The following is a 23,769-nucleotide window of genomic DNA, read 5'->3' on the forward strand; positions in this document are numbered from 1 at the left end:
AGTGGTGCCACAATTTTTCATGGAAATGAGCAAGGACTAGTGTTTAATGGTGTACTCTAGTGCCTAAATGGTTGCAGATCTAAGAATGAGATGAACAGTTGAGTCTGCTTTCTGAGTTAGAGAGCCTCCCACTTGGTTGGGTTCTGAACTCAGTGTCCTTTCCTCACCTGACTTTCCAAATCTCTAATACTGTATCCTATCACATAGAATTCTTGTCAGGCTCAGTTTCGTTGGGCCTATTTTTTTTTTTTACATGACCAGGGTCACTGCAAGATCTGAGTCTGAGGTCCCTGGAGCCAAGAATCTCTACAAAATGGCCAGTTTCAAGGAGAATAGATCTGTCATCAAACTCAGCCTCAGAATGTGATGGTGTCCAGGATATACTGTCTCCTACTCTTGAAGAAATAGAGGTTCTTAAAGAGTCGGGCAGTTTTCATACATGGAATATTTGTATGTCTGATGTGAGGACTGTACTCTGGGTAAATCTGAGGGGGGGAAATCCTACAAAGAGGAGAATTAAATTTGTATAATTACAGTTTTTGAAAGTCTACTCATTGTTTTCTTATGATCCCTGTCCTTGAAGCCTTTGTGAATGAGGGAAGAACATCATCCATTAAGCATCAATATTGTAATTTATATATCCATTCATTTATTAGGCATATAAGATAATTTATGCCTCTGGAAAAATACCTTCATAAAGTAACACACATCTTCAAAATGTGAAATTTGAGACTATTTTAGTCAAGGAACATTTGAGACTTTCTACTTCAGTGAAATCAGAACATTGTGAGAATGTATCCAAATATCTTATAGCTTCCAAGGGGCACACTGATCTTGAACATATATTTGTTTTAATGTATCTATTTTTATAGGGGAAATATTGATAGACATCAAACTATGTACTGGTACTCAGAACTAAGTGGTGATTCAGGGATGCACAGAATAAGAGAGTTTTTGGGCCGTCATGGTTCAATACCCAGAGATCTGAATGGAGGGGTAGTACAAACAATGCAATAAAGGTAGAAAACATTTTCAATTGCTCAGGGCTATTTTGATTGGAAGGTGGATGCTTGAAAAGTAATAGGTCTATTCTGGAGAACTTATGCATTATAGAATTTATCGTTTTGAATATCAAGAATGACAGAAAAAGAGAAAATAAGGAATATAGTAAGATGTATTTTTTTGGTGCTTTTTTTAGAGATGAAACCTAACAATGATCAGATAGACCAGCATCCAAGTATAGAAAAAATAGTCATAATACATTCAACTGAAGGAAAAATGTCTAATAATTAAAGTTCTCAAAAAAGGGTTTCAGTAGAATTATGAAAATCCCTGTTGAAGGCTTTCAGAAAGGAATAGATGGCACTGATTTCAGTGTTGAAATTTGAGTGCGGAGTAGAAGGAATGATCTTCTGAGTTTGTACTTCTGAGTCAGATGTCATAGTTTTACGGTAAAAATTAATTTAAATTTTGGATCTGCCTGTTTCAGAAAATGGGCATAGGTAAAACCTAGACAAACAAAATAAGCAAAATATCAATAAAAAAAAAACAAAACAAAAACGGGAATGTAATACCTTCCTTCTCCTCCTCCTCCCTCTTCATTGGCTGCATGTCTGGTAATGGAATGTTTGGATGCTTGGTTTAGATGAAAAGAAAGGAAATATTTGGAATTAGACATCAGTAAAGAGAGAAGCCAATTTATTTCTACCAAGTTACAAACTAAAGATTCTAATCTCATCACTTGACATTCTTTATCAAATGTTTCAATGTTGTTGAGGACTGTCCTCTGTCCTGATACTAGCATTTTCCCTGGCTTGAACCACAAGGAGCTAGTAGGTATCTGCAGTAGGTATCTGGGTGCAAGAAGCCTGGTAAAATGTTGCAACGATTCCAGAAAGGAGATGGGAGTTATTTTCTTCTCTAGGGGAAGAGGTAGATTCTTTTGGGCCAGAGGAGAGATCAAGAGGCACAAAGTTGTCCTAAATTCCCCCAATCTTGTCATATCAGTTACATTAAATGATAGGAGGTTTGAAGTTGGGTTTCAGTGGTATGTAGAGCACATAATTCTGAGACAATTCTTTGGCAGAGGAAATTAAATTGCTGCTCTTTAAATAAGATGGGAGACTCCAAATAGTGAGCTCACTTTTCCCAAGACATTATTGATTGTTGACAGGGACTGTCACATGAAAGTTGCTTTCATATTTGTTTGGGTAAGTCAGGGAATGAATGGCATGCTCTGCCAATTACCAACAGTATATAAAGGTCCAAGGCAAGTAGGGACCATACTTCACCACATCCACTTGCAAACCACCCGAATTCTCTTCTCCTGACAACATGTGTTGCAACTACGGGAACTCCTGTGGCTATGGCTGTGGATGCGGCTATGGCTATGGATGTGGCCCCTATTCTGGCTGTGGTTATAGAACTGGCTATGGCTGTGGCTATGGCTGTGGCTATGGCTCAGGCTATGGCTGTGGCTGTGGCTCAGGATGGCGCTGTGGAAGAGGCTTCAGTTCTGGGTGTGGATATGGCTCTGGCTGCTGGGGCTACCGGCCCCTTTGCTACATAAGATGTTATTCTTTTTGCTGTTAGACCATCACTCTCCAAGCCCCGGTTCCTTCTGAAAGGATGCATTTAGTGGGATAGCTGATTCAAGCCTCCAAATCCAAGATTTCTATGCCTAGGAAATTGCATACTTGACAGAGCCTTTTTCCTCCAGTGAACATTTTTTCTTTTAGTATGGCATCTCATGGCTTGAATCTATCTGGTATCATCTGACCATTTCCAAATGTTCTGTACTCCCTTAATCTGGATTCTGTGTTGTGATGTGCCAGCAATCCTAACATCTCACAGTTGGGGAAATCACTTATTGTCAATAAAAATGGTTCTTTGCTTCTAACTGATCTCTGTGTTCTTGTTTATGAATTACTTTTTGAGGTTTTAGGACCTCTCTTGTAAATTGGGCTGACAACATATTTTATGAATTAGGGGGTTCTTCCTTGATATAATACAAGCATTTCTTGTCATAAGTGCATGAGAGATAATGTCTTCTCCACCTATTTCTTGTATTCCCCCATTTTCAGGTACTCATAACCCTACAGCAATCACACAGTATTTCAGAACTGTGCCCTGGAATTACACTATGTGTAGAATGGAGCCGGAGGAGAAAGAGAAGAAGGAATGATACCTATTTGGGAAGTTGTGACAGAAGTCCAAGGGACAGGAGGCGTGGCCTGAGTGCTGAATGGATAAATGAATAGCATGGAAGTGAAATTTTCAGGATTAACGAGAAATTAGAAGAACACTCAGGTGACACATGAAGAACTAAGCAAAGGATAAATTAGAGGAAAAATATGGTAGCATATCATGAATTTTGATGGAAGTATATATTTGTTTGCATATATTGAATTTGAGGTAATTGATTTAAGCCACTTGTTTGACAAATAGTTTTGGGTGTTTTTGTAAGGGTACTCCCTTACACACTGAAGACATAGTATCAAAATTGTAGGCCACTTTCTTGCTCTCAGAATGTTTATATTCTAAAAGGTGATAATAAAAAAAGCATTAATTGAGATACATTTAGACATAATTGCTATGGAAGGAATATGGCAGCTTCCTGGGGAAGAGTAAATGTTGAAGCATTGGAGATAGGGTTCAAATAGGTATTTTAACATTTTCAGTCAAATGAACTGGTGCTCATTGCAAGAAAAACTAGAAAAGACGGTAGGTAGTAAGGGTAAAGGAAGAAGAGAAATTCGTTATGTTTTGGGGATGATCAGTGGTGCCACAATTTTTTGGAAATGAGAAAGGTGCTTATGCTTAATGGTGCTCCCTAGTGCCTTAATTGGTGCAGATATAAGAATGGGATGAAAGGCCAAGTCTACTTTCGGAGTTTGAGATCCTACTGCCATGTGGGTTCTGAGTTCAGTGTCCTTTCCTCATGTGACTTTCCAGATCTCTAACATTGGATCAGACAACAGAGAATGTTTTCTCAGGATCAGTTTTCACGGGCAGTGAAAAATGACTTACTGTCTCATCTTCATGACGAAGGTCACTGCACCAAATCTGAGTCCTGAGATCTCTGGATCTCGGAGACTCCACAGAATGGCTGTTTTCAAGGAAGATGATTCTGCCATCAAAGTCCAGCTTGCAGCGAGGTTATACCCAGGATATAATGTGTCTTACTGATGATGAAATGGAAGCTCTTGCAAGAATTGAACACTTTTCACAGATGGAACATTCCTTCTTAGAGATAAGGAATGATGGCTTCAGGTAAATCTCAGTTATTCTTACAGAGAAGGCAATTCTAATAATTATTGGCTGAAAATATACTCATTTTTTTTCGTGATGACCTTTGTTTTCAAAGGCATTTTTAACAATCCAAGACTACTATTTATTAAGCATGTAAAAGGTAATTCATATTCCAGAAAAGAATCTTCACAATCTAACATTTATGTTTAAACCTCCAATATCATTACTGTCTTAGAAAACAATTGTGACTTTCAGCCAAGTGAAATGAGGAAATGATGATAATGTTAAAAGAGAGTTCATTATGATAAAATTAGAGAAAATATGTGTGTGTTATGTATGTCTCATTGGTGGATGAAGGCTGGGAAAAGTGAAAATACGGTTTCACATACGGATCACAAAAAACTGAATACTTTCTGTAGTCAGGAAATGACTTAAGTTTTTAAAATTCTTCATGAAGGAACACAAAATCTTTTTCTTTGAAGAGCTATTACATATTACCAAGGTACTAAGTTTTAAAATCATTCATTTGTTCTTATGGTCATTTAAAAAAACCTTAACATCCATGTTCCAGCTTCATGTTATGTTTGGTGTTGCAGATAGAAGCCCAAAACACATAATTCTTTCTTTCAACAATTATAAATGTCCCTTTGGGTACAAAATAGTAAATCACACATTCCCATTATAGTATATATGTTTATAGGTGTTATAGGGCTCCTGAGAAAGAATTCAAAGGGGAAACCAAAATGCGTCATGACATAGAAAGAGAAGACTTGAAAAGAGTTAGAAATAGCTTCTAAAGGAGAATGACATATAAGAAGAGCCATAAGGGATGACTGAAAATTGGTCTGTTACATGAGCGGGAAAATAAAATTCAAGGAAGAGGCATTAAAAAAAATAGTAACTGCCAACTTATTTACGTTTTAAGTGGCAACCTCTATTGGAGAACTTATAATCAGCATGACTCCCTATGGGAATTCTGAAATTCTCTTTTAGTTGCATTGTTTAACATGGTAGCCACTAGACAGATATGGCACTGAGCACTTGAAATGTGGCTAGTCCAAAATGAAACACATTGTAAGTATAAAATACACACTAGATTTCAAAAACTTAGTATAAAAAAGAATGAAAACTATATCAAATAATTAAAAATATTGATTATATATTGTGGTAATATTTTGGATATATTAGGTTAAATAGAATATGCTATAAAGTCTATTCATCTGTTTTATCTTTTCCAAATGTGACTACTGGAAAATTCTAAATTTTATGTGTTTCATGATACATTTCTATTGTAGAGTTTAGTTTTATAAAGGTCACAACAATCTGTTATCCACTTCCTATATCCATAAGGAATATTCCTATATCCTATGAAATATTCCATGTTCCTATATCCATAAGGAATAGATTATTCTGAGACAGTAAGAACACAATAGCCAGTGCTAAAAACTTCAGAAGCTGCCTAATAATAAAGTTTTCATCTGAGATAGCAAATTGATTATCTTAAACAGTTTATTCAATAAATGGGATTAAAGAAAAGATAGATGCCTACCTTATACCATACACAAAAGAAATGCCATGTTGAAGTTGTAAACATGGAAGTTAATTTATTAAAGTATTAAAAGATCTTATAAACTTTCAGGAATTTTGTAAGCCAGTTAATTTGAAATTAGTCATCCTAAGAATATTTACACCATGGAAATTGGCAATTCAGACTCCCTACCTTCAGCAGAGGTCATTAAACAAATAACAGCAGACCACTGTCCACATCCCTCTTGTTATTGAGAATATATTTTTTGAAAATTTTACAATATGGATGTATTATTTATGAGCCTGAAAACAAACCATAGAAATTGATAAGACAGGTTACACTATTGCTTTATGTCCAAAAATCTTTAGAGCCTATGTTAAATTGACCTATGTTTCCCTGTACATGACCCATTTTATTTAACTACACTCTCCTTCTGCAAGATGTAATTCCCTCCAGGTCATCCCAATGACTCCACTCTAGGAAGAAAATTATGAAGATAGTGAGAGATTAAAAGTCTAGGTTCCAGAGTCACACTACTTGTCCTCTGGTGTAGTCCTCATCAGCTATTAGCTGTGTGATCATGGTACATTAGTTAACTCATTTAACTCCACTGAGTCTCAGGATATTCAGAGGTAAAATGATAAAATAGTGCTAGGTCAGGATTGTTGAAAGTACAAAACAAATAAAATATGCAAAACTCTACTACTGTGAGAACTCAGTAGATTTTTGTTATTATATTTATTATTAGGTTGCTCCATATGAATTGCTGACACAATCATAACATAAAAAATGTTATGGCTCAGGCTTACATATTATTTTTATTATACTGGCAATATTTTGATAATTCCAGAATTTCATAATCATTCATCTTAATTTTCTCATGTCAAATACATAGGTACACTCCCAAGTTAGATGTTTTGTATATTTATCATACATGTATTCGATAGTTATGAACCCTAACAAATGCTCTGATACCAAGTAAATTAACAGTGTTTGTCAATGTATTTTTCATAATAAATTAATGAGTTTTAGTGAAGTAGTTTATTTTCTGATAATTGCTGCTTTTTATTTTATCACCAAATTCTATTAATTACTAGAGAAGTTTCCATTAGATTTGGCAGATGGTATGGGATCTATCATGAAAAAAAAAGCTTTTTTTAAGGGGGAAGTGATAATAGTAGGTATTGGCTGCAGTAAATTGCAAAGTGAATGGGTAAGGAAGAGCAAAATTGAAAATAGTCTAATCTTTCATGTAGCATGAGGTGGTAGGATAGAGAATGGTCCAATGGAAATGATGATTCAGGCTCCCCAGATTTTTTTTAAGATTTTGTTTATTTATTAATAAGAGACACGGAGAGAGAGAGAGGCAGAGACATAAGTAGAGGGAGAAGCAGGCTCCCTATGGGGAGCCTCATGTGGGACTGGATCCCAGGACCCTGGGATCACACCCTGAGCCAAAGGCAGATGCTCAACCACTGAACCACCCATATATATGTCCCTCCCCAGAGTTTTTATTTTTATTTTATTTTTATTTTTATTTTATATTTATTTTTTTTAATTTTAATTAATTTTTATTGGTGTTCAAGTTACCAACATACAGAAAAACACCCAGGGCTCATCCCGTCAAGTGTCCACCTCAGTGCCTGTCACCCATTCCCCTCCAACACCCGCCCTCCTCCCCTTCCACCACCCCTAGTTCGTTTCCCCGAGTTAGGAGTCTTTATGTTCTGTCTCCCTTCCTGATATTTCCCAACATTTCTTCTCCCTTCCTTTATATTCCCTTTCACTATTATTTATATTCCCCAAATGAATGAGAACATACACTGTTTGTCCTTCTCCGATTGACTTATTTCACTCAGCATAATACCCTCCAGTTCCAGCCACATTGAAGCAAATGGTGGGTATTTGTCGTTTCTAATTGCTGAGTAATATTCCATTGTATACATAAACCACATCTTCTTTATCAATTCATCTTTCGATGGACACCGAGGCTCCTTCCACAGTTTGGCTATTGTGGCCATTGCTGATAGAAACATCGGGGTGCAGGTGTCCCGACGTTTCATTGCATCTGAATCTTTGGGGTAAATCCCCAACAGTGCAATTGCTGGGTCGTAGGGCAGGTCTATTTTTAACTCTTTGGCTTAGTGGCTGCACCAGTTCACATTCCCACCAACAGTGTAAGAGGGTTCCCCTTTCTCCGCATCCTCTCCAACATTTGTTGTTTCCTGCCTTGTTAATTTTCCCCATTCTCACTGGTGTGAGGTGGTGTCTCATTGTGGTTTTGATTTGTATTTCCCTGATGGCAAGTGATGCAGAGCATATTCTCATGTGCTTGTTGGCCATGTCCATGTCTTCCTCTGTGAGATTTCTGTTCATGTCTTTTGCCCATTTCATGATTGGATTGTTTGTTTCTTTGGTGTTGAGTTTAGTAAGTTCTTTATAGATTTTGGAAACTAGCCCTTTATCTGATATGTCATTTGCAAATATCTTCTCCCATTCTGTAGGTTGTCTTTTAGTTTTGTTGACGGTATCCTTTGCTGTGCAAAAGCTTCTTATCTTGATGAAGTCCCAATAGTTCATTTTTGCTTTTGTTTCTTTTGCCTTCGTGGATGTATCTTGCAAGAAGTTACTGTGGCCAAGTTCAAAAAGGGTGTTGCCTGTGTTCTCCTCTAGGATTTTGATGGAATCTTGTCTCACATTTAGATCTCTCATCCATTTTGAGTTTATCTTTGTGTATGGTGAAAGAGAGTGGTCCAGTTTCATTCTTCTGCATGTGGATGTCCAATTTTCCCAGCACCATTTATTGAAGAGACTGTCTTTCTTCCAATGGTAGTCTTTCCTCCTTTATCGAATATTAGATGACCGTACATTTCAGGGTCCACTTCTGGGTTCTCTATTCTGTTCCATTGATCTATGTGTCTGTTTTTGTGCCAGTACCACACTGTCTTGATGACCACAGCTTTGTAGTACAACCTGAAATCTGGCATTGTGATGCCCCCAGCTATGGTTTTCTTTTTTAAAATTCCCCTGGCTATTCGGGGTCTTTTCTGATTCCACACAAATCTTAAAATAATTTGTTCTAACTCTCTGAAGAAAGTCCATGGTATTTTGATAGGGATTGCATTAAACGTATAAATTGCCCTGGGTAACATTGACATTTTTACAATATTAATTCTGCCAATCCATGAGCATGGAATGTTTTTCCATCTCTTTGTGTCTTCCTCAATTTCTTTCAGAAGTGTTCTATAGTTTTTCGGGTATAGATCTTTTACCTCTTTGGTTAGGTTTATTCCTAGGTATCTTATGCTTTTGGGTGCAATCGTAAATGGGATTGACTCCTTAATTTCTCTTTCTTCAGTCTCATTGTTAGTGTATAGAAATGCCATTGATTTCTGGGCATTGATTTTGTATCCTGCCACGCTACCAAATTGCTGTATGAGTTCTAGCAATCTTGGGGTGGAGGCTTTTGGGTTTTCTATGTAGAGTATCATGTCATCGGCGAAGAGGGAGAGTTTGACTTCTTCTTTGCCAATTTGAATGCCTTTAATGTCTTTTTGTTGTCTGATTGCTGAGGCGAGGACTTCCAGAACTATGTTGAACAGCAGTGGTGAGAGTGGACATCCCTGTCTTGTTCCTGATCTTAGGGGAAAGGCTCCCAGTGCTTCCCCATTGAGAATGATATTTGCTGTGGGCTTTTCGTAGATGGCTTTTAAGATGTCGAGGAAAGTTCCCTCTATCCCAACACTCTGAAGGGTTTTGATCAGGAATGGATGCTGTATTTTGTCAAATGCTTTCTCTGCATCTAATGAGAGGATCATATGGTTCTTGGTTTTTGTCTTGCTGATATGATGAATCACATTGATGGTTTTACGAGTGTTGAACCAGCCTTGTGTCCCAGGGATAAATCCTACTTGGTCATGGTGAATAATTTTCTTAATGTGTTGTTGGATCCTATTGGCTAGTATCTTGTGGAGAATTTTTGCATCCATGTTCATCAGGGATATTGGTCTGTAATTCTCCTTTTTGGTGGGGTCTTTGTCTGGTTTCGGAATTAAGGTGATGCTGGCCTAATAGAACGAATTTGGAAGTACTCCATCTCTTTCTATCTTTCCAAACAGCTTTAGTAGAATAGGTATGATTTCTTCTTTAAACGTTTGATAGAATTCCCCTGGGAAGCCATCTGGCCCTGGACTCTTGTGTCTTGGGAGGTTTTTGATGACTGCTTCAATTTCCTCCCTAGTTATTGGCCTGTTCAGGTTTTCTATTTCTTCCTGCTCCAGTTTTGGTAGTTTGTGGCTTTCCAGGAATGCGTCCATTTCTTCTAGATTTCCTAATTTGTTGGCGTACAGCTGTTCATAATATGTTTTTAAAATCGTTTGTATTTCCTTGGTGTTGGTAGTGATCTCTCCTTTCTCATTCATGATTTTATTAATTTGAGTCTTCTCTCTCTTCTTTTTAATAAGGTTGGCTAATGGTTTATCTATCTTATTAATTCTTTCAAAGAACCAACTCCTGGTTCTGTTGATCTGTTCCACAGTTCTTTTGGTCTCGATATCATTGAGTTCTGCTCGAATTTTAATTAACTGTCTTCTTCTGCTGGGGGTGGGGTCTATTTGTTGCTTTTTCTCTAGTTCCTTTATGTGTAAGGTGAGCTTTTGAATTTGAGATCTTTCCAGTTTTTGAATGGATGCTTGTATTGCGATGTATTTCCCCCTCAGGACTGCTTTTGCTGCATCCCAAAGATTTTGAACGGTTGTATCTTCGTTCTCATTAGTTTCCATGAACCTCCCCAGAGTTTTTAAAGCACAGAGCTCATCATTGAGCTTTAGATATCTACTTTTTATTCAATATTCTCTGCTCTGGAATATGCATGAAGTAGGTTTTCAAAAATTCTTGTAAAATTTAGTTGCACTGTTCAGTCACTGTCAGGAAAAAGACTCAATGGAACAATGAAGGCAAAAACAGTCATGCCAAAGATATCTTAGAAAGAAAGCAGGTGATGTGAAATGTGGAGGGGTCATGGAGTTTGTAGGAATGGAGCCAATATTGAATATAGTTTAGTGGAAAGATTTGTGAAATTAGGACAGTCATAATTAGAAGGAAATCTAGAATCTGAGGTTTTAATTGTGACATGGGATTTGTAGGTCCAGGTGCTTTTACACTATAGACTAAAACTGGAGAGGTCTAGAAAAGCTATCATCATTTCTACTTAAATTCTAATTTAAAGAATGTTACAAAGATTGTACTCTCAGTAGACAGATTGCAGATGCTGAGAGGCAGCTCTAGTACTGCAGTGTGATGCTTAAGAGTGGTCATGGAGCAGGTTTGAGAGAGTGCTGAGTTGTCTGCTGTGGCTGTGAGGTGAAGATCACAAAGAAAGAAAATCCAGATGATGGAAGTGTAAAATATTGGTAATTTTAGCCAGAAAATATGAATATTTTACATTTGAGAAACTACTGGAAAAAATAATTCATGAAAAATAATTCACAGGTCCTGCCCTAGCTTATATGTTATAAGGGGAGATTGAAAAAAATTCAACTTTACCCCTAAAAACTCATAGTTCTTGGGCAAGACTTAACTATCCTCAGCCTCCCTTTTCCCATTTGTAATGTATATGAAAATACACAGCACAATGTCCTACTTTATGTTGTTTTAGTCAGAATCAGATGAAGTGATAAATGTGAGTATATCTCAAAAGCTGTGGAAGGAAATACAAATGTTAATAATAATTGTTATTCTTATTATTTTTTCTTATATGACATCCTATACATTAAAAGAACCATTTTTACAGGTGGATGAAATCTCATAGACCGTCATTCAACAGTTAGTGAATCTGGCCCCATGAGAAGTGGCCCGGCACCTCCCCCAGCCACCATGACTGTGCCCCCCTGCAAGGGCATGGCCAGGCACTAGGGCCTGCAGTCCCTCTGCTGTGGCCCTTTGGATGCTAGGGACGTGGAAAAGAGCAGGAAGGAGGGAAGGAGCTTTGATCTCCTTGCCTAGTTCTTTATGTTCACATAAAATAAAGACAAAGTTATTGGCCTTAAATAACTCACAGTTGACTGAGGGAATCAGATAATTAAAACAGTGTGTGCTAATATAACGTATTCAGTATCATAGTAAGATAAACTATGGAAAACCAGAGGAATAATGCCTAATACTTGTTTTCAATGTCCAGGAATGCTTCCTATATAAGGTATAGTCTAAGCTGTGCTTTGAAGAATCCGTAGGATTTGGAGGAGATAAAACTTTGGTGATGTAAGTGGTAGGTGTTTCAAAGAAAGTATCATTCTGAAAAATGTCTTAAATAGAGTAGATTATGTTGCATTGGTGAAAATCATGGTTGCTTTTATTTTAGCATATTGCATCAGACTCCTAATTTGCACCAATTTAGATCTCATCACCGCAGTGGGCTTCATCCACTTTCTTGTAGATATAACATGAGAACGTTTCACCTTATACACCTGCTGTTTGCCTCTCACCTCCAGCCAGGGTGTTTTCCTGTCGAACCCAAGGAGATGCTAGAGCATCTCTTAGTGCCTGTGTGTTTACCTGGAATTGCAGGAGGGTTAGTACCCCTTAGAGTGAAAAATTTAGATTGGGTTTGATTACATTCCACAAACATACTTATTCAATATGTAGGTTACATCTGTTTTCTTATAATTCTCATGACTAGTGAGGAACAAATCCTGGACATAACTGCCTGAAAAAAAAATTGTCCTTAGAATGATGAGCTTTTTAAAAATGAAAATTGCTGTGGTAAGAAGACAATGTGTTCTACTCATTTCTATCAGTATATAAAGGTCTCAGAGCAAGAAATGATATTCAGGCTTCAGAAACCGCCATCTGCTATTCTAAAGAGCTGCTGAACCTCCATTTCTTGCCACCATGTGTTGCAACTATTCTAGAAACTCATGTGATAGCTGTGGCTGTGGCTGTGGCTACGGCTCTGGCTCTGGCTGTGGATATGGCTGTGGATATGGCTGTGCCTGCTGTGGATGCAGGCCATTTTCCTACAGAAGGTGTTATTCTATTCATCTTTCTGCTAGAGCATAACTGAAATACACCTTTTCTTGTAAGAGGATTATTCCAAGGCTCTTTTTGTTTCAGTGTCCCATCAGATCCAATTAAAAAGAGTAGTCAGAGTCTGCAGAAAACTGATTATCTTCTTGAAAGTCTTCTTTGTAGTCAGGGCTCCTGAGTTACTCTATGATGTTTCTGGAAGGAGGAAGACCTCATCGTGGCCGTAGTCCAAGGTTAAACCCATTACTTTCTTATTCTAGGTTTCTATATTGTGGTGATTTTCAAATAAACCTATTTAAATGCTCCTTACAAGTTTGTGTTCCTTTTGTGCCAGACATGCTATTCATGTACATTTTGTCTATTATTTCTGTGACCTCTTCAGAGATTGACAGGCTCATGCTCAAGTGTGCATTCCAATTATGTATGTCTGGTTTCCACTCTGATTTACGACTATATATATTTATGACCATATTCTGATTTCTTAACACAAGGGTTCTTTTTATGTGACACTATGTGAAACAAGAGTGATTTCCACATTAGGTGCTCTGTCACTGGATGGATCTAAAACCCAGCAGAATCACCTGTTACTAGGGTTACTTTAGGGAAGCTGTGGAATTAACCAGTTTTACATATCCATTTCCTCTTCTATTCTAGGATGCTATAGATTAGGAATGGATTTGAGCTTTGAAGCCCGATTGTGAAAATGGTGATGCTGATACCAGGAAAATATAAAACCAGAAACTTTTTGTTGCTATATCTAGGAGGAGAAGCCAGGTATAATATGTTTTGGATTGAGAAATCCTATCTTCATTGGGAATGTAGAAAGGCTGTTAGAATTGGAGCCAAAATTCAACCATCCATGATTAAATAAATTTAATGTTCCTAGTATCCCTTAAATCTTGAAAGAAATTGCAGGCTTGGAAAGAGTAAGGACCCAAGAGGATGAATGGACAGATTATTCTCCTTGAAGAAATGGAATCACTTCTTATGAATTAGAGGAATGAGTATTTTTAATCATCAAACATTTGTTGAGCTCCTAAGAAGGGACATTTCACCATGTGCTGTGAACAGAGAACTAAAATATTTATCCCTGTTTTCTAAAAGTGTGGTGAAGACACACATACACACACACACACACACACACGCAAACACACAAGCTTCAAAGATCAGGATATTGCTATAATACAATTATAACAGGGTGTTTCAGAAACACAGAGTAAAAAACCAGAAGAGAGGCTAAGACTAATAACAGAGTCAGGCATATTTATGAAAGACAGACAAACTTCTAGCTGAAATATGAAAGATGGATAGAAGCTGGTCCATTATAAGGGGAAATAGCCTTTGGACAGGGGGAAAAGATGTAATACATTTCAGAAAGTGTCCATATCTTGGAACCTTATTGTAATAGATATCATCAAGCCTGGAAGAAATGTAATCATTAGTTGGGCTAAAGGAATAAATTCACAGGCGTGGGTAGGCTGAATTCTAAGGTGACCTCTGATGACATGCATCCTTGTTTGCTCCCCCCTTTTCAATGTGAGCAGGACTTGTAACTTGACTCTTACCTTGGCAAAGATGAATGGAATATCCTTCCTGTGGTTATGTTGTTTGAGGTTGGTGGCTAAAACTCAAGATAGATAAATTTGAATTTAGATGAAAACCAGATAACTTTGTAGTATAAATATGTTTCATTCAACATTTGGGGCATGCCTGCTAAACCTGACAGCTCTAGTTACATTATACAGAAAGGATGGCTGATACCTTTATATCAGCCATACCATGAGGCCCTGAACAAAGATCCCAGTTAGGCTGGGCTCAGATTCCTGCCCCACTCAGACTGGAAACAGTAAGTGGATGTTTTCCTAAGATGCTATTTTTTGTGATAATTTACAACAGGCTTCCTCTACTGCTCTCTAAATTATCTGGTAAGAGATGTGGTTGATTTGGGTGAACTACATATCATTTCTGTCTATCAATAAAGATTAGAAAGAAGTCCTAACAATGGGTACCAAAGATAGACCCCTCTGGAGAGAAGGTGAACGAAACGGTGAGTGGCAACAGCAGACACACTCAATGAACATAACATTGAAATAAAATTTTATCTAGGACCCAAAGTGATACAGGAAATAATGAGAGACTCAGAAGCATGTGGGGATTGTATAACAGAGTAATTTCACAATGAAATGGGTCACTGTAAGAAACAGTAAACTCCTTGCTTGTTACAGCAAGTATTCAAGCCTCCAATCATTGGGAAGGGACACTTTATGTAGTGTAACAAAGAGCAGACACTTGATCTTCATAATGTATCAGCTAGGAGACTTTTAGTAAGTTTCCTAACTTCTTTATACTCCCGTCTCCATATTATAAGCTATCTACATCTTTCACATTTTTATTGGGATAAAATAGATTAAAATTTCTGAAGGAAATTTGAGATTTGCAAAAATTTCAACAGTCTTATCAGAAAGGATATCTGTATGTATGTGTGTGTGGTTCTGGCTTGAACTAAATGAACACTTAAAGTTGATAAAAATTTATTGAGGAATGCCTCCTGAGGTAAAAATATGCCATCAGAACGTCATTCATAGGTATTTGGATTCATAGGAATTCTATAACATAAAATAAGTTTCTGTATAGGGCAGAATTGGGTTCTAATGAAATCCCCTATGCAGTAATTATTAATTAGTAAGTCAAGGAAATTAGTCAGCTCATTTTAATAGTTGCATTTCCAAACAAACTTTTCTACCCTCCACAGACTCTTGTTATATAAAATATGTCTTTGGAATCATGTGCTGAGATGATTGAGTAATTTGGAAACTTTCTTTACAAATTTGTCATTGGCTCAAGACAAGGCCTGGGTGACAAAAACGAATATGGTTTCTCAATAAAACTGGAGAGTATAATAATTGGCTTATTTAAAATACCTGTGTGTAGATAAGAAGCTTTTGCACAGCAAAAGATACCGTCAACAAAACTCAAAGACAACCTACAGAATGGGAGAAGATATTTGCAAATGACATATCAGATAAAGGGCGAGTTTCCAAGATCTATAAAGAACTTATTAAACTCAACACCAAAGAAACAAACAATCCAATCATGAAATGGGCAAAAGACATGAACAGAAATCTCACAGAGGAAGACATGGACATGGCCAACAAGCACATGAGAAAATGTTCCACTTCACTTGCCATCAGGGAAATACAAATCAAAACCACAATGAGACACCACCTCACACCAGTGAGAATGGGGAAAATTAACAAGGCAGGAAACCACAAATGTTGGAGAGGATGTGGAGGAAGGGGAACCCTCCTGCACTGTTGGTGGGAATGTGAACTGGTGCAGCCACTCTGGAAAACTGTGTGGAGGTTCCCCAGAGTTAAAAATAGACCTGCCCTACGACCCAGCAATTGCACTGTTGGGGATTTACCCCAAAGATACAGATGCAATGAACCGCCGGGACACCTGCACCCTGATGTTTCTAGCAGCAATGTCCACAATAGCCAAACTGTGGAAGGGGCCTCGGTGTCCATCAAAAGATGAATGGATAAAGAAGATGTGGTTTATGTATACAATGGAATATTCCTCAGCCATTAGAAACGACAAATACCCACCATTTGCTTCAACGTGGATGGAACTGGACGGTATTATGTTGAGTGAAATAAGTCAATCGGAGAAGGACAAACATGATATGGTCTCATTCATTTGGGGAATATAAAGAATAGTGAAAGGGAATAAAGGGGAAAGGAGAAAAAATGAGTGGGAAATATCAGAAAGGGAGACAGAACATGAGAGACTCCTAACTCTGGGAAACGAACTAGGAGTGGTGGAAGGGGAGGTGGGCAAGGCGTGGGGGTGACTGGGTGACAGGCACTGAGGTGGGCACTTGATGGGATGAGCACTGAGTGTTATTCTATATGTTGGCAAATTGAACACCAATAAAAAATAAATTTATAAAAACATAAAATAAAATAAAATACCTGTGTATACTTCAAAGAACTTGTTACTGAAGAATTATGAATGTTTCCATTATGTTACCAGAAGACAGAAGATTTGATTTTTGGTCATGTTCAAAATATAAATTCTTGCTTATCCTATTTCATGGCTTTGTATTGTCCAAGAGCATAAAAACTTCATACCTGGAGAAAATCATATTTTTTTCAATAAACCAATTTCATGTGTTCCTGTAAGTTATTGTGTCTTTGGGCCAGATTAATCACCAATGTTAGTATTTGTGGTCTCCCTCGAAGGCTAGACAACCACTATGTTAGCTGAGCCTTCTACTTGACTTTGCTGTGAACATAAAACTGCTCTAAAATGTAGATTCCAGGGGTGTCTAGGTAGCTTAATTGGTAGAGCATGTTACTTGATTTTGGGGTTGTTAGTTCAAGCCCTATGTTGGGCATGGAACCTACTTAATAAAATAAAATGTAAAGTTCATTTAAAAAAATCATATGGTGCAGTTTCAGATAGGAAAATCAAGTTAAATATCTAAAGAAGTGACAGCTAAGCTGGTATTTGGCAAATAGGTAGATGTTAGAACAGCAGGAGGCAGGGATGCCTGGGTGGTTCAGCGGTTGAGCATCTGACTTCTGCTCAGGTTGTGATTCCAGGTCCAGGGATCAAGTCCTTCATTGGGCTCCTTGCGAGGAGCCTGCTTCTCCGTCTATGTCTCTGCCTCTCTGTGTCTCTCATGAATAAATAAATAAAATCTTTTCAAAAAGGAAAAGAAAGTTGGAGGCAGATGGGAGAACAGGTGCAAAGCTCTCAACAGATAGGAGTTTAGTATGCTTAGGGACTGTAAAGAGGTCCAGGAACAGGAAAGTAGAAAGAATCTAGGCTGGAGAGGTAAGTAGGGGCCAGATCACCAAAAAAGCCTTGTATTATGAGGTGTTCAGATTTGTTTGGATTTTATTTTAGGATGCATATTGGTTTGCCTAGCCATTTGTTCTTGGGTTTGCAACTTCTTTATTCCTTTTCTGCTTCTTTACCATCTTTCATATCAGCATATTCATAGTTTCTGTGTGTGTGCATTGGACTATGGAAGAAAGGAAGGAGGGTGTCTTGTTTGGAGGATATTGGAATAATTGAAGGGGGTATTTTCTCTGGTCTGGACTTCAAAATTTGCAAGGGCAGTTCAGAGACTGAAAGGAAGGGAGAAAGAGGCTATGAGGGGGAGTATCACAAGTGTGTACCTCACAGCACTTTGTGTTGAGAGCACTATTTTCCCCCATATTTTAAAACATTTATTACATGGAAGATAGATTAATATTGGTTTCCTGGTTCCAGAACCAAAATTAGATGAACATGTGTGGAATTACAAGGAGGCTAACTTCTCAATATGTGACAGTTTTCTAAACTTAAGAGACAAAAATGGATTTTGCTGCCTGAGAGGTTATTCAGCTCTGAGGGTGTCTGAGGATGGGCGATATTGCTACATATTTTGGATGTTACAGAAAGATTAAAATACATAGGAGCCAGTTAGATCTCTCTGACCCTTACCACTTCTTATGCTGATTTTTAAAAAGTGTTGATCCTGTAATTTAGATGATGCCTGCAAGGCACAGAGTCTGAGTCACTGAAAAAAGTGGTAATGATCTTAATGATAGGAAACAAGTGAAAAAAAAAAAACAACTTTTATAGGTTTGGAAGATGGCCAGAGATGACCAGAGATGAATGTATTTTGATATTTTATCCTATAGGAGACAGACAAGGTGGAGGTATGGTAATAGTAACCAGGTTAGCAAAGTAAGGCTCTAGTATCAGGAGAAGCTAAACCTAGACAAGGTAGTACCAGTTTGCATTCCTACCAACAATACATGAGGGTTCCTTTTGCTTCACATCCTCACCAACACTTGCTGATTTTGACAAATATCAGGTAGTATCTCATTGCCATCAGCACTTCCCTGTTGAGTGATGCTGAGCATCTTTTCATGTGTCTGTTGGCCATCTGCATGTCTTCTTTAGAGTAATTTCTGTTCATTTTTCTTCCAATTTTCAATTGGATTATTTATTTTTTGGGCACTGAGTTGTCTAAGTTCTTTATATATTTTATATACTAATATACTTTATATATTTTAGATACTAGGCTTTTACTGGATATGTCATTTACAAATATCTTCTCCCATTCAGCAGGTTGTCTTTTAGTTTTGTTGATTGTTTCCTTCACTGTGCAGAAGTAAAACAAATAAATAGAGGAGAGAGAGAGAGAGAGACACACACACACACACACACACCAAGAAACAGACTCTTAACAGAGAACAAAGTGATGGTACCAGAGGGGAGGTAGGTGGGGGATGTGTGAAAACAGGTGCTGGGGATTGAGGAGTACACTTGTGATGAGCACAGGGTGATGTATGGAATTGTTGAATCAGTATATTATATACTTGAAACTAATATAACAATATATGTTAGCTATACTGGAATTTAAAATAAAATACATGAAAGAAAAAGAAGAAAGAAAACAAACGTGAAAAAAAAAAACCCCAACAACCCTAGATTAGACAAGATAGAAATATTCCATGTTAACCAAAGGCTGGCATGAGGGGGCGCCTGGGTGGCTCAGTTGGTTGAGCATCTGCCTTCTGCCCAAGTCATAATATTGGGGTCCTGGGATCAAGTCTCGTATTGGGCTCCCTACTCAGCAGGGAGTCTGCTTCTCCCTCTACCCGTCCCTGCTCCTTGGGCTCCCTTTCTCTCTCTCTCTCTCTCTCTTGCTCTCATCTTCTCTTTCAAATAAATAAATAAAATCTTAAAAGTAGAGACTTCATGGGGGAAATACTAGGGAGGAATCAGAAAAAAAATAGTGTATGCAAAGATCTTAAGTGTATGCAAAGATCTTAAGTTACACTACAACTTTACATGGAGGGTTTTGAGAGATTTGAATCATATAGAAACTACTAACAAAAAGATTTCATAATAAAAAAAATCACTTAAAACAAGATGTTGAGTGTTCCCTAACACTGAAAATATTCAAGGAGAGGTTACTTGCGTATCTGTATTATATTGTTTAACAGTACAATATCACAGTTATATGTCAGATCAAGAAAACTTGGAAATGTGATTTTGATTTGGAAATGAATGCTTCTGAGTCTCAGCCTTTGTTAAATGACATTTGTAATTCTTAATTTGCTAGTTTCATGGCTCACATACAGACATCTGAAAAGAGAATGTTTTCAGCCAATAAAGCACTTTACAAGTAAAGAATACTGCCTACTTGTGTGGGAGGAGTTGGACCAAATCACATTGTGACTCAGATTAAATTGACATCTAAGTGGAAAGAGGGTAAAGAGGGGAAAAGTGTATTTGCTGTCAGTGTGATTCTTGTAGAACTTTTAAAGCATGATCTCATGAATCAGGAGGGGCCCCTGGACAATGACACATTACTCATCAATCTTGAGACCTTCAACTGCAATATGGTTACACTTCTAAGCAGTGATGGACTTTTCCCATACATACATCTGAAAATCTTGGAATGGGGAAATGTACTTTATTCCTATTAAATACACTGGTCTGTTACCAAGGTTGGTGATTGTAACTTCAATAAATATTCATGATCACTGATATTCAAAGTATGCCTGTGATGTATTACTTGATACTGCATTTTTAAAAATAGGCTCCAGGCCCAGCATGAAGCCTAACATGGGGCTTGAACTCCCAACTTTGAGACTAAGACCTGAGGTGAGATGAACCGACTGAGCCACCTAAGTGTCCCTTGATACTGCATTTTTACAAAAATATTATTTAAAATGCACCTGGCAAGGTGCACTGAGGCCAATCACATGGTAGCTTGTTTTCTGAGGGAGTTGGGTCACTTTTGAAAAGTCATTATGAAAAACATTAACATACACACTCTTGAAACCAGAGCAACATCAAAGTAAATCTTAAGATTTTATTATAATAAATGTATCCAATCAAGTCAATATAAATATTCAAAAAGCTACTGTTATTTGGGAATCCTTGTATTTGGATAAAAGAAAAACAGAAAAGAGTATTGAGTCTCCACTATGCATCAGAATCTGTGCTACACTCTTTGTACTTCCTATATATTTTCTATAGACCTTTTGGCAAAATTTTAAGTAGACATATTTTTTTTAAGTAGACATATTTTTATTTCCATTTAGCAGTTGTAGACAGTGAGGTTCACAAATCTGATGACATTTTCCATGGTCAGATTGTAAATAAATGGCTCAGCCAGGAAATGAATCAATGTGTTTGCCATGGAAAGCTGTTTCTGTTACAGAGCCTCTGAAACTTGGAGGAGACAGGTGCCAGTTATCAACTTATTACCTCTCAGCTTCAAATTCATCCTTCATAGATGCTCTGTGGTAACATATGGGATTCCTTTAGGCATTTCTTCTTTGCTGTGATCATGGCAGCAAGCTTTCTCAGTAGTGGGTGGTGTTGGGACATTGCAAAGGAAGCAGTTCTACATTTTTTTGGCTGCAGTCCTGGAGAGAAGTAGAGGGTGTTCATCAGTGTGGATGTGAAAAGATCTGGTGAAGCTTTGCTCAGTCATGGGTCCAGAATGTGGTGGATCCTCAGTGATGCTAGAACTTCACACTGAAAATGACCTTTATTTGATCCCCTCTACATAGAAACTTGTACCTTGCAGACTTCTCATCCACAAATCCCTGTTGGCCTCTTGTTCTTCTCACAGACACCCAGATTTGCTCTACAGGTTTCCGCCACCCCTGATGTGCCTGTATCTCAGAGCTTCCCAAACCCTCTACATGCCCATACCACTGGTTGCTTATTCTTCATTTGCACTCCAGAGAGAGTTGTCTCCTGCTTGGTAAGTAACTGCAGAACAAACCTGGTCTGGCCAAACCAGTGAACTTCTCTGCTTACAAGTAGGCTGAACTATTCTTTTCAGGTTTTTTTCTTTTTTTTGATTAGTCTCCCACATTCTTAGGGTACCATACAGAAATTCCTCATATCCTATAATTACTCTTTTATCATGATTTAATAATTTTATTTTAAATTATCATTTCTGTGTTACCTACTGTATGGTTTCTGTCTCCTAATTGGAATCAGACTGATATAGGGATCTTTAGTTTTAGGAGTCACCTGTGTATGTATGGTGGTTGAATCAGTGGCAGCAGGTAGATTTAATAGTTTATAATGTGAAAAGCAAAGATGGAGGGTAGGGTAACAACATGAAGCTCCAAACTTAAGGAAAAGTACAGAAAGATTGTCAGTGAAAGAGATGTCATGGACCAGAAGCCCATGCATCAGAGAAATGATGGGAAAACACGGTATCAAGTCAAAAGTAAGGATGAATAATAAATACCATAGAAACGTCAACTATTATTAATGTCATGATGCAAGGTATCCAACAAAAGTATAACATTTAAGAACTGGACTTTAACAAACAAGTTGTTGGACCAAGGCATTTTCTTTGCTCTAAACTGAAATTCTTAGAAAAGCTTGTTTTTTTTTTTTGTTTAAATAATAAATGTTACATAATGTACCCACCTGGAGTTCAAAAACAACAACAAAAAAAAAAAAAAAAAAAAAAAGGAAGAGAATGTCATAATGTAGTTGGAAAACAAGGGGATAACAAACTCTTCTCCAGAGAGAAGGAGAATGTTCCTGGGAGGGGATATAACACATTGAAATACTCAATTCCTTGTCCAAAATCTATGAAAAGTGCTCCAGAGTGATTATGATAGAAAAAACTAAAATACTAGGAAAGGACAAAAAAGACACCAAGATGCTATGATAATGATTATGATGATGAGGGTGTTTTACAAATAGTTCCCAAATAGTGTTCCCTAATAGTAGGGAGTAGAACTTTGTGTTTAGTGGATGAAAGAACAAAATACAAACATATTTATAGGTCAAACATATTTTGGTGATGTGATATGTCATGGTCATGAAACACAATTATGGAAGCTCAAATTATGGTCCTGTATGCTTGGGTGCTTAGAAAATGTATCTTTATTTGGTCTTAAGGCCTTAGAAAATTCCTAGATTAGCAAGTAAATTAGGACATCCTAATAAAATTGTGGTACACAGAATGAGCTAATTTTAGGCAAATAGTTGTAAAATGAGGGAACAGAGATCATGTGAGGTATGATCCATCCACCCCTGGAAGTATATAAAGGTCCTGGAAGAGGAGAAGATATCCAGACTTCAGAAATCTCCTACACCTCAACTGAAACCTCACCTCCCATCACCATGTGTTGTAACTACTACGGAAACACCTGCGGTGGCTGTGGCTATGGCTCTAGCTGTGGCTATGGCTGTGGCTATGGCTCCCGCTATGGCTGTAGCTATGGCTCTGGCTATGGCTCTGGCTGTGGATACAACTGTGGCTATGGCTCTGGCTGTGGCTGTGGCTCTGGCTGTGGCTATGGCTCTAGCTGTGGCTATGGCTCTGGCTGTGGATACAACTGTGGCTATGGCTCTGGCTGTGGCTCTGGCTGTGGATATGGCTGTGGCTCTGGCTGTGGCTATGGCTCTGGCTGTGGCTATGGCTCTGGCTGTGGATACAACTGTGGCTATGGCTCTGGCTGTGGCTGTGGCTATGGCTGTGGCTATGGCTCTAGCTGTGGCTATGGCTGTGGCTATGGCTCCCGCTATGGCTGTGGCTATGGCTCTGGCTGTGGATACAGCTCCCGCTATGGCTGTGGCTATGGCTCTGGATGCTGTGGCTACTAAACATTTTGCTACAGAAGATGATATTCCTCTTGCTGCTAATCATCACTGCAGCTAATACTGTACCTTTGAAATGATCACTGCAAGCACAAGTCCATTGATATCTCCCCACCCATGAACTTCATAGCAAAGTAAAGAATTATTTTGTTTGTCAGGGACCTGCCTTAACTTCAAAGAAACTCTTTGCAGTTGATGGAGAATGAGCAGTTTCATCACACCACTGAAGACAGAAGATCTTACTCTGATCATTTTTCAAATGTAAATTCTTCTATTTTTTTCTCTGTCTCTGTTCTGTGGCTATTTGCATAAGC

General features: G+C 37.9%; 1 protein-coding gene across 1 annotated transcript; it reads left to right on the top strand.

Annotated features, from left to right (window-relative positions):
• The first annotated feature begins 22,873 nt into the window (after window positions 1-22,873).
• On the top strand, window positions 22,874-23,461 carry LOC121479339 (keratin-associated protein 6-2-like). The gene has a single exon (XM_041734893.1). It carries the CDS (start codon window positions 22,874-22,876, stop codon window positions 23,459-23,461), a length of 588 nt encoding a protein of 195 aa, XP_041590827.1.
• The last annotated feature ends 308 nt before the right edge of the window (window positions 23,462-23,769 follow it).

This window comes from Vulpes lagopus, chromosome 20 (assembly GCF_018345385.1).
Source record: "Vulpes lagopus strain Blue_001 chromosome 20, ASM1834538v1, whole genome shotgun sequence".
NCBI classification, from domain to species: Eukaryota; Metazoa; Chordata; class Mammalia; order Carnivora; family Canidae; genus Vulpes; species Vulpes lagopus.

What these genes read in the sequence shown, in the direction of transcription:
- LOC121479339 (XM_041734893.1), top strand. Translation starts at nt 22,874, where the DNA reads ATGATCCATCCACCCCTGGAAGTATATAAAGGTCCTGGAAGAGGAGAA.